The sequence below is a fragment of the Nycticebus coucang genome, chromosome 5 (genome assembly GCF_027406575.1).
Source record: "Nycticebus coucang isolate mNycCou1 chromosome 5, mNycCou1.pri, whole genome shotgun sequence".
NCBI classification, from domain to species: Eukaryota; Metazoa; Chordata; class Mammalia; order Primates; family Lorisidae; genus Nycticebus; species Nycticebus coucang.
Window position 1 is genome coordinate 56,120,591 of NC_069784.1, and position 12,195 is coordinate 56,132,785.

Here is a 12,195-nt window from a genome sequence, read left to right on the forward strand (position 1 = left end):
ATACTCTCTAGTATGGCTTCCATTCCTCTGGGGCATTCTTCTTCCCCTTCTGGAATTCCCATAACTTGTATGTTGGAATGCTTCATAAAGTCTCATAATTCTGACAGTGAATGTTCTGCTTTCTCTTTCTTCTTGTCTGCCTCTTTAACTATCTGAGTTATCTCAAGAACTTTGTCCTCTACCTCTGAAATTCTTTCTTCTGCATGGTCTAACCTGTGGCTGATACTTTCCATTTCATCTTTAAGTTCCCTAATTGACTGCTTCAGTTCCTTCAGCTCTGCTATATCCTTTCTATGTTCTTCACATCATTCATGTCTTATTTGAATATGTTTTTGGATTTCCTTTTGGTTATTTTCCACTTTATTAGCAGTTTCCTTCATTGTTTCCATCATTTCTTTCATTGTTTTCATCATGTGTATTCTAAATTCCCTTTCTGTCATTCCTAACATTTCTTTATAGGTGAAAGCCTCTGCAGTAGCTACCTCATGGTCAGTTGTAGGGTTGCTCTGGACTAGTTCTTCATGTTGCCCGGAGTTTTCTGCTGATTATTCCTCATGGGTGATTTCTTTTATCTGTTTCCTTGCCCTAATTTTCCTTTCACTTCCTCTTGCTCTTTAAGTTCCCGTGCCTGTGGCTTAAGGTTTCAATGAGTCCTTTTGGTACAGGACCAGAAGGATGAGAATGTTGAAGAGCAAGAAGGGATAAAAGAAAGAAAAAGAAAGAAGGAAAGAAAGAAAAGAAAATAGAGAAAGGAGAGGGGGTGGGTAAAAGGGAATATTGAGAAAAAGAAGAGAGGCACAGAAAGAGGGTGACAGAGCAATATAGGTGTACAGTAGGGTACTTTGACACAACCTTAAAAGCCCTCCAACATCTGGGGGTGCCCGGTTAGATGGTTCCCTTGATGTCAGCAGCTCTTTGCTAAACTGATTGGACATAGTACTCTACTTCCACCAAGTAGAGAGAAAAGGCAAAAATGCTATAAATCAAACCAAAACAAGCAAACAGAAAACTTTACGGGATAAAATTGGGTGAAAAACCAAATAATAGGGGTAGAAACACTAGCAAAAATGAAGTTCTAATTATTGAAAAAGGCAGCACTGGGAAATTGTATTTAAAATAGAAAAACGGAGAAAGAAAAGAAAGAAAAAAGAAGAAAAGAAAGAATGTGCAGGGAAAATGTTGAAATTAAAAACCAATATAACAACAACAAAATAAACAAAAAACAAGCAAACAAACAAAAAGAAAAACCAACCAAATACAAAGCAGTATATATATTTTGTTGAATATTGTCTGGGCAACAGGTGGTCTTCGGGGGTGTGAGATGTTAATCACAATGCTGATACAACTGGAGGCCTGCGCTGATTTCTCAAACCCCACAGGGTGGAGACCCTACATGTCTTTTCATCCTTCTTAAAAGGCACTTTAAACTTCTAAACTTGGCTAAGCAGAAGCTTTCCCAGGAAAGTGCTTGTCGCTGGGATCACTGCTGAAGTGGCTATCCACTTACCCAGCATGCCAAAACCGGTCTCACTCTGCCCCTGAGGGTTAAGGCTGTAAGGCAGCTCAGTCCCTGCCTTTAGGCTGCTCATTCACTAGGTTACTAGCTCTTGCCCGATCTTTGCTCTGCAACTCTGAGGGTGGAGCTTGCTTGGGCAGTTCTCTCACAATGGCTCACTGCAGCCCACAGCTGAACACTATTACCTCTGTCCGGCTCAGCGGCTCAGTCTGGGGCCCTAGACAACACTCAAAGTTCTCTGCACTCCTGCTCAAGCTCTCCCCAATGCAGGTCAACTGAGTGCCAAGTCCAAAAACACCAAAACAGTTCACCAGTAAGGCCTTTCTGGTTTGCAGTCTCGCTGCTGCTGTACTTACAGCTGCTGGTAGGATTAGACTGCTCAAACACACGCAACCACTTGCTAGTTTTCCACTGTTTTTGTCTTCCTCTTGGGGTCCAGAAGTCTCTCGCTGACTCCCTGTATCCTCAAAGGGATGATTATCGGCAGATCCCACCAGGCAGAGATGCCTGGAGTCTTATCTCCCCAGATTCACGGTGCCCCATTGCAGGGAAGCTGTTACTTGGCCGCCATCTTACTCTCACTCATTCTCATCATTGTTTTTAAACTATTTATTATTAATTTAAAAGAAACTAATAATAGAAAATAATTAATTATTTTCTAATAATTAGAAATTATTGTAATAATTCACATCAGGGGGCAGTGGTTAAGGAAAGAAGCGAGCAGATCTGAGAGACATTTGTTTTAGAAGTCAGAGGATGTGGTGATGTAATTAGATGTGAGATGTAAAATAGATGGGGGTGTTAAGGCTGGTGCCTTTCTTGGCTTAGACAAATGAGCTCTTAGACAAATGCTCATCTGTGAGATATAGGATGAGATGGAGGAAAGTGTTTGAGGGACAGGTTTTTTTTGTTTCTTTTTTTCCACAGGTTGAATTTGAGATGTTTGTGCTATATCTAATGGAGATACTAAGTGCATCTGAAGCTCAGGAGAGAGTTCTGGCTGATGAGGTGACTTTGAACCTAGGTAAGTCCTTCAAGAAAAACCAGCATAGAGCGAATGATGCAGCAAAGAGAGTTGTAAACTTACTAGGGGGAATGCACAGAGTGAGAATGGGATTCTAGTGAATATCAACCCTAAAGAAAGGACAGAGAAGAGCAACTTGAAATGGCCCTGAGAAGAAATAGCTGGAGAGGTAGGAGGGAAATCAGGAGAAGGTAGTGTCACTGGTGAAGACAGTCTCAAGTAACAGAGTAAGTGGACAAGGAGAGTGAGTGAGTCCTTGTCCCTCTTACCTCCAGGGTAATTCCAAACTCTTGTTTGAGAAGTGACTTGAGTTTTGTCTTATTGAGCCTTTAGCAGTCTCTGTCGCTTTTTGCATGCTGAAGGAACACATTGATGTTGCTGATGATGCTCCTCAGAAGACAGGGAGCCATCTTTTTTGCCAACTGGAGTGCACTTGGAATGTGTTGAAGAATATCCAACTCCTTTTATTTTCCTGAATTTATATCATCCCTTCTTTGTCCATCTCCTAGAGGCAGATTACAGTATAAAGATCAGACCTATTTGTAATGCCATTTGTAACTCATTTGTGAAATTTAGCATTTTTAGTTCACCTTTCATTTCCAATGCTCTTACTATAATCCCTCAAAAGAAGAAGAAGAAACTGAACAGGCCTCTTTAGCCTGTAGCCACGAATGCACCCCACAGAGCTCAAATGGAGTGAAGACAGGGTGACCTCTCCTTCTACATCTGAGATGTCCCCTGAGGACAGTACTGATAGTGGGGTTCCAGAAGGTTGTCTACACTAGACTGCCTGTCCCAGGAAGTAGGGAGCAGGTCTAGGAATCATTTACATCAAATTACCTTTTTCTTTGTACTTACTTTGTTATGATACATGTCACATTGTATATTAATTACTTGTTTCTTATCTGTCTCCTTTAGAAATTATTCTGTGAGAGCCAGAAGCATGTCCTTTCTATTTATTCCAGTGCCTAGAATATAGTAGCAGTTCAATCAACCCTTGGTGAGTAGAAACATGAACAAATGAATGTTGCCTGGCTTGAGTGGTCTGTTGGATGAGATCTGTGCTTTCTATCTTTGCTGTCCTTTAGAATCACTGGGGGATCTATAGAAAAAAAATGATTCCAGGCCACACCTCCAGAGTGGGTGATCCAGGAGGTCTGTGGTGGGATCCTAGACTCTGCATTGAAAAATACCTGACTAGGGCGGTGCCTGTGGCTCAGTGAGTAGGGCGCCGGCCCCATATGCCGAGGGTGGTGGGTTCAAACCCAGCCCTGGCCAAACTGCAACAAAAAATATTGTGGCGGGCGCCTGTAGTCCCAGCTGCTTGGGAGGCTGAGGCAAGAGAATCGCGTAAGCCCAAGAGTTAGAGGTTGCTGTGAGCTGTGTGACGCCACGGTACTCTACCCGAGGGTGGTACAGTGAGACTCTGTCTCTACAAAAAAAAAAAAAAAAAAAAAAAGAAAAACACCTAATTCTGATGCAGCCTCAAGAACCACTGGTCATGTGACCACTGAATTTCTTTGCAGCCAGGAGGTTCTGTGATGGCAATAATAATGAATTCATTCATTCATTCAGCAAGCATTTGCTAACAGATGTGTGTTCTGGGAATAGGAGATGAATAAGAAACTGATTTTTCCTCAAGGATTTGAAATCTGGAGGAGGAGATGAAGATTTATCTCAATATAGTCTCTTAATGGACACATAGCAGTGGCTGGGGACTAAGACAGGAATTGTTTTTCAGAAGTCCGTCTTCTTGAACACGATGGAGGAGTATTTGGAAAAGTTAGTCTTTGGATAAAGTCCATTAGAATTTTCTTCTCTCATTCTATTAAGAACTGTCAGTGTTAGAAATGTTATAGAATTCCCTAGAAAGCCAAAAATACATCTGTGCAGTCTAATTATCTATGTAAGAGTGCCAAGAAAGGCAAACATTTATAGAAGCAGAAGTTTTTCTTGAAGGATTTATCTAGGTTGCCAAGAGAAATGGAGGACTCAGGCTTGAGAGCTCATGGAACACAGGGCTTGGTGATCCTGGTGCTTAAATAGGGGTGTTAATTGTACCCTTTAACCAGACATCTTTTTCAGACAACGCCCTTGTTATATAATGGTCTGATTCATTGCCAAACAAACCCCATTCCACCTTTTTCTTCTTCCTTGGGACCTTAAACTTAGTGTTTCCTTGAATGTCATTCCTGTGTGTTTGCTCTATGTCTACAGCCTGCCTTGAGTGACAGCTCCACCTCATATCCACTGTACAGCCACAGAGCCCCCAGCATGTATTGATAGTGTGCTGTTGTGCTCTCAAGAATAACTCTAGGAACCAAGAGAGGCCTCATCTCCTAAAAGTGAAACAGATTGTTTGGGACTAAACTGAATCACTTTAGTCCCAAACAAGGTCTCTTCCACAATTTGTGACAGCACATGTTACTTGGATATGTCAAGGCTAAAGAGCCCTATTACATCAGATGCTTGCTACAATGTGATGGGAAACACAGACGTAGACCTGTCTTAACCTCCACCAGGTCTGTCTCCAGGCGTTATAGCCCCTTTTTCTGTGTTCAAATGCTGTCAAAGCATGAGGGGGTCTACACTGTGTTAGAGATACCAGCCTCTCTTTTCTGATGATCATAGAAGCAAAATGTTGAACCCCGGAGACTCTGTGGGCTACAGAATTGGTGATCTGCTGAAATTTTGCTTTCATCTTTCCTATTTGATTATATCACCTTAAGTGTCATGAGCCTAGAAGGAGCTTAATTATTAAAAACCATGTTTAATTTCACCAGCCTATATAAATTTTTTAAAATTCCTAAAGAAATTATGTATAGCTGGATGCACTTAAACGAATCTTTTACAATAGCAATTATTTCCACTCACTTTTTTTGCAGTGATTTTGTAGACTCCTGTTAGAGGCAGCTAGTCCTACAATCTTATTAATGGCTATGAGGTAAACAGTACTGGAGAAATCTCTAATAGCCTTGTGAATATGACAAACTGATTGAAGACTCACAAAATCAGATTAAGTGAATACAGGCAAATGTATTTTCTGGGAGCATGGAGATTCTTTCTTTGCCAGTCATACTGATTTTGAGGACAGTCCCACAAGCCATCTCCATTTCCTGCTTGGGAACACAGGCCACGGGAGGCTGCTGTTTCCCAAAGGAACACAGGGCTGGGGCCTAAATCTTTTTACATCTGATTTGGTTTCTTTGTTTTAAAATCTCCTACGTGATTTCCAATACTGTGTGTAACAAAGACATCTTGAGCTTTTTCCATGTGTCTTTAATAAAAGCATGGAATGACAATTCTATTTGGTTTCTCTTCTGAGCATCTTCCTGGGCTCTCTGGGCAGCTTATTTGCACAGAATGTCCAACATATGTTATTTATTTATACAAAACAAAACAAAAACAGCCTTTGTAAGGAAGTTTTCCTGATATTTAGCTCAATACTATTTCATTATTTTTTTATTTTTTATTTTTTGTAGAGACAGAGTCTCACCTTATCGCCCTCGGTAGAGTGCCGTGGCGTCACACAGCTCACAGCAACCTCCAAATCCTTGGGCTTAGGCGATTCTCTTGCCTCAGCCTCCCGAGTAGCTGGGACTACAGGCGCCTGCCACAACGCCCGGCTATTTTTTTGTTGCAGTTTGGCCGGGGCTGGGTTTGAACCCGCCACCCTCGGCATATGGGGCCGGTGCCCTACCCGCTGAGCCACAGGCACCACCCCTATTTCATTATTTTTGAATCTGTGTAGGAAACTCTTTCATGCCGGTGCTCGGGGACCCCAGGCATGGGCAGAAATAGTTTCTGGCTTCTGAAGCAGGAGGGAGGGCTGATTTCCCAGCTCTCGTGCCACCCACCCCATATGACCCTGGAGGAGCCGGTTGCCTTGCATGTCTCAACGGCTCCCTATGGTCATTTGATGCCATTAGAGTGATTAATAAGAATAATGCCAATAATTATAATCTTGCTTTGAACAACCTTTTGAGAGAAATTGTTCTTGCATAAATGTCTCCCCACCTTTTTTGTAAATCAGTCTTTGGCAGCTGGATGGGTTGTGTGTGTTATCTGGGCTTCTGCTGCTGAGGCACATGGCCTGCTGGCCTCCTGTCTTGAGTTTCCCTCATCTAATTCCTGGGTCTTCTTGCCCCTCAGCTCCTGTTTCTTTCTCATTTTCTCATCATCTCTGTCTGTTATCTCCTTTGTCTCTCTTTTGTCTTCCTTTTCTTTTCAGCATTTCACTCTCTTTCTGTTACTTTTCTTTGTTTCTTTCTTTTTTTTTAGACACAGAGTGTCATTTTGTTGCCCTCGGTAGAGTGCTGTGGAATGACAGCTCACAGCAACCTCCAGCTCTTGGGCTTCGGTGATTGTCTTGCCTCAGCCTCCTGAGTAGCTGGGACTACAGGTGCCCACCACAGCACCCAGCTATTTTTTGTTGCAGTTTGGCCGGGGCTGGATTTGAACCCGCCACCCTTGGTATATGGGGCCGGTGCCCTACTCACTGAGCCACAGGTGCCACCCTGTTTCTGTTTCTTTATTGCTGTGCCTTTTCTTACCTCGGTGTCTTCCCTTTCTCTATTCCCACCATTAGAACATCTGAAATCTCCATTCAGTCTGGTCTTCTCTTTTGTTCAAGAGACAAAAGCTTTATTGTTTTCCTTCAAAGAAAATAAAAGCAAAGTATATTGAAAACAGATAACTCCAGTTCCCACTCTGAGAAAGGAAAGGGACACCTATGGAATGACTACTTGGCCCACCCTGCTGTGCCACAGTCACACAGTGAGGACACTGGCTTCAACCTGAGTCTGCACATGTCGGGGCCCTTGGTTTTTCCACCCATTCACCCACACTGCCTGTGTGAGGAGGTTTCTTGACAGAAAGTCCATAGTGAAATGGTGCAGGGATGACTTCACCTGGGATGCTCCTCTGCTCATGGGGCCTTAGCCCCTCAGCACTGAGGTGTATCTGTGGCACTTAGTGTAAGAAGTTCCCTGCAGAGTGTCTACAGTCAAGAGGAAACTTCAAACAGTTATTTGAAGGCATCAAGTCCTCTGGGGGAGAAGCCTGGTGACAGTTGCTGCTGAGGGTGGCTGCCCTGAGCACTCTCTGGGGTGCAGCCTGCTGTGCGATGTCAGGCATCTTACAAAATCTTCTCCGAGCCTAGGCGTGAGACGGAGTGGTCATGCCTGCTGTGTGTACACAATTAAGTGTTACTGTGTGGCTCTGGGGGACACAGTGCTGTGGTGTGTTTCAAGCCCACCAAGGACAAGTGCTGTGCAGATCCCCATCGCTGTGTTCACTGAGGGGCTCAGCATGATCCATCAGGAAGCATTTGTTCTGCCTGAATGAGGCTCCTTTAAATACACTGGGGCCTGTAATTACGGAAGCTTAGGACTCCCCTCAATGTGCTCACAATTAAGAAGGGGTGTAACAGAATGAACTGGGGCATGAGATAAATTCTGAAATCCTTGACACATTCTTGTGCAGCTCAGTCAAATTTTTCTTGATTGGAAAATGTAAGCAACCAGACAACTCTTGTCCTGTGTGTCTTTCTTGGAAGAAAATTATAAACTCAGTGGCCAAAAAATAGTGACATTTAATTGACTTTTCTTGTGTATCAGGACCTACTTCTAAACAATGATTGTCCTAGATTTTAAATAAGACTCAAATGAGTCTGGAATATGATTTTCTTTTTTGGGATTCAAACATACTGATGGAGTTATAGTTCTCAAAGTAGTTTTTGATTATACACAAATAATGCATAAATCCCCAGTCCTAGAAGAAATGAAAACATTGCAGATAATATCCAACACTTCTTTGACTACTACTGTGCCGCACCCCCGGCATCTGGCCGTGGTGGGATGGCTCTGTCCGCGTTGTAAAGTACGTGGTTAGGCGGTCTGTGCTCCCCGGAGCGTTACCCCCAGTCCCCCTGGCTTGCGACAGCAGCGCATAAGTTGCCTAGCATGCCTTTTAGTGAACGTAGGAAGTCATGAGGTGCGGCATAAAAGCCTAAGAAACCTTTACCCTGAAACCTGTCTGTTCAGTTGAATGACTGATTATTGCCTGATTGTTTTGAGAAACTAAGAATAAACACAGTGACTTACTGATCCACAATTAAACACAGCAAGAATGGCTGTGCCGAACTCAGTGGCTCCAAGTAAGCCTGGTCAACAGCACGTCCCTACCATAAATGTCAGTGACTTGAGACAATGCAGACACGGCAAACAAAATGTTCCATCACAATATGCACACCCACCATCCACGGTGCCTCTCACAGGAAAACTTTTCTCTAACACAACATGCATTATCACCATCTGCAATAAAACTTTACTTAGAAAAACATCTTACTTCACTAATTTTCATATGTAACACAAATCAATAGAGTAGTTTAATGTTTAACAAGCAATTAACTATGAATCAAAATATAGTTACTAATTAGAGTAAAAATACATAGAATATATATAGAAGTAATCAAGCATTATACATAAAAGAACATGTTCAGCTGTTTTAAAAATAAGATCATAAGAAACTAAAAAGAGTTACAGAACTAAGAGAAGTCACAAACCTTGACATTCCTAGATAAGGGGAAGCAACCAAGTGTTACTAATAAAACCACCTCCCTAGAGCAAAAACCTTGAAAAGATAAACCACCTCCCTCCAAAAAGAAAAACCTTGAAAACATATAGTGCATGATAAACCACATATGGAGACATAAAGATAATTTACAAGCATAAGCAAAATAATGATTACATTGTTTTAACCCTGGAAAGAAAATGTATAAATACCATGCTTAAAAAAGTAAAGTCACAGCTGCTTTCTTCATCACTCGGTGTGTGGCAGTCTGTCATTTTCATCCTGCGTCGACCTTTCAATCAACCTGTAACGTTCACCCTGAACACCCTCGGACTGAGGCCCATCGACAGGCGGTCCGTGACAGCTGGCGCCCTCGAACAGGGACTTGAAGGACAGGTGATCTTTCTTTTTCTTTCTTTCTCTCTCTTTTCAGGTTGAAGGCGACTCTCACCAGGGAGCTGCAGTCCCGCCGGTAAAGGCTGACCGGTTAAGTGTGAGTAATCAACAGGTACCATGAGGCACGCATTGATCAAAGAGGAACGTATATTCAATGTCATGTTACAGCATTTGTTAGTTAAAAATGGGTTCAATGTGTCCCTCAAACGGTTGGAGGAGCTTATACATTTTCTTATTAAGCAAGGTGCGGAGGAGCCGTACCAAGACTTTATTTCAAGGCTGGAAGAAGCCATTAACAGAATGCTCCCCCCGTCTGAGGGCACATCACTGTTGCTCAAACAGTTAGAAGCATGCATGGATGCCTCACCAGCAATCGTACAGGGAATGGCGTTTGCTGCAGCAATGCAAGGTCAGAAATTCAGCGCCTATGTTAAAAATACCTTCAATAAAGAAGGTAAGGGGCCAACAGCTCCTACCAACACTTGCTACAATTGTGGCAAGCCAGGACGCATGCAGAAGGACTGTAAACAGTCCCATGCCAATAAGCCGAGGGGGGACCCACCCGGCTTATGCCCTCGCTGTAAGAAGGGCAGACACTGGAAAAATGAATGTAAATCAAAATTTCATAAGGATGGAACCCCCTTGAATAACAAGGGTGACACTGATCCTGAGGATCAGGACGTACGGAGATCAAAAAACTAGTAAAAGGGGCATTCTCCCAGCCCAGGCCCCAAGGGAGAGCAGGCTGTAGCTTGTAAAACACAGCCCTCATCTACTTTAAATCCTCAAGCCCCTGAATTTACTATTCATGACCTTTCACGGGGCACGCCTGAGAGTGCAGGTTTAAATTTAGCAAGTGAAAGGAATGTCTTATTATCCAAATGGGACGGTGTTACTTTAATCCCCACTGCAGTAAAAGGGCAACTCTTGCCGGGGACAGTTGAAATTATAATTGGTAAAAGTTCAAATTATACTAAAAACTTTGAAGTTATTCCAGGAGTAGTTAACTCAGATTCAGAAAAGACAACGCAGAAGAAGACGCCAGCGGCTGCTGCAAGATCTCACCCGCCGCTTAGAGAAAATGAAAGTACACTCGCTGATAGCAAACAAAACCACCGGCACCCGGCACATTTCCACTGACTCCAAGACGGCTGAAAAGACCCAGCGGGGAAGGAAGCTAAGGGCCCCCCTGCCCTTCGTGGGGCGGGCCTGCCTCCCAAGTGTTACAGCCCCCAGACAGCAGCACTGACGAAATCCCAAGGGTGAGGTTTAGAACCTTTATTATTGACTCTTTGCCACTAGTAATTTATATAAATAAGAAAAATATTTTTACAAACTGAATCTTTGTCAACGGATAAAATTCTTGTCTTTTAAACCTTCTAATTATCAGTTTGGCTGAGTGAATAAGTAACTTCATGGTAAACTGGAATCCTGTTTGATGGAAAGTGAGTTTTTGAGAGTAAGAGAAATTAAGCAGAAAAGAGAATGACATTGTGCAAAGAAAGAATCTTGTGTGATAAATTTTGTCCTGAAACAGAATAGTTATGTAAGAAAGTAAAAGGCAGAACAAAAGTTCAAGAAAGTTTAAAATGTTTGTAGATGGTCTGTGCAAGTTAAATGAAACTCATAAAAGAGAATTTGTGAAAGAATTTACATGTGATCCAGTTGACTATGTATTTCCTTTAAAATCTTTTAACTTGTAAAAATAACCAATTGTATTGCTTCTTCTGGTATATTTCATGTAAATAATAGATTGCTGAATGTTATGTTAATTGTAAAAAAAACCTTCTTATGTAATGTTACCTGTTAATTTACAGAATAATCCTTGGTATGATAACTCTGCCTTACAAGTTTTACACACTGTTAATGAATTAATTAAACCTAAGAGATTTATAACAACATTAATTTTAGGTATTTTAGCTTTAATTTCTATAGTTACTACTTTTGCAGTGGCTACTACCGCCCTAGTTCAAGAAGTTCATACAGCTCACTTTGTTAACTCTTTAAGTAGCAACATTACTCTAACTTTAATGACTCAGGCTAGTATAGATAATAAACTTGAAGCTAAACTCAACATCCTAGAGGAAGTAGTGTTAGCTCTCGGACAAGATATAAAGTTCATACAACATAAACTTCAAACTAAATGTCACTCTGCCTTTCCAGCTATCTGTGTTACTCCTTTACCTTACAATCTTTCTACTCCTTAGGACAAAACAAAGGCACATTTGCAAGGTGTGTGGAAGGATAATGACATTACACATGACTTACATACCCTTCAAAAGGATATCACTGCCATCAGTGAAGCCCATCTACCTGATACGTCTCTCGATGCACTGGCTCAGTCACTCTCTGACAATCTTAAATCTTTAAGTCCTTTATCCTGGGTTCAGTACATTGTGTTTATTGTCATTATTGGATGCCTGATATTCTGTGTTGTCTTACTGTTACCATGTCTCCTTCGTTGTGTCTTTTCCTCCTTAAAGGCTGTTCGCCAAGACCTCTTTGAACTACGTTTCATTAACAAAAAAGGGGGAAATGCCGCACCCCCGGCATCTGGCCGTGGTGGGATGGCTCTGTCCGCGTTGTAAAGTACGTGGTTAGGCGGTCTGTGCTCCCCGGAGCGTTACCCCCAGTCCCCCTGGCTTGCGACAGCAGCGCATAAGTTGCCTAGCATGCCTTTTAGTGA

General features: G+C 42.3%; 1 protein-coding gene across 1 annotated transcript; it reads left to right on the forward strand.

The window, feature by feature from the left end:
• The first annotated feature begins 3,524 nt into the window (after positions 1-3,524).
• LOC128586268 (endogenous retrovirus group K member 5 Gag polyprotein-like) lies at positions 3,525-10,591 on the forward strand. Its single transcript, XM_053591957.1, has 2 exons — positions 3,525-3,540; positions 9,547-10,591. Exon 2 carries the CDS (start codon positions 9,627-9,629, stop codon positions 10,209-10,211), a length of 585 nt encoding a protein of 194 aa, XP_053447932.1. The 5' UTR covers positions 3,525-3,540; positions 9,547-9,626; the 3' UTR covers positions 10,212-10,591.
• The last annotated feature ends 1,604 nt before the right edge of the window (positions 10,592-12,195 follow it).

Bases quoted from the DNA above. Each gene is read 5' to 3' on its own strand.
- LOC128586268 (XM_053591957.1), top strand. From the start codon at position 9,627: ATGAGGCACGCATTGATCAAAGAGGAACGTATATTCAATGTCATGTTA.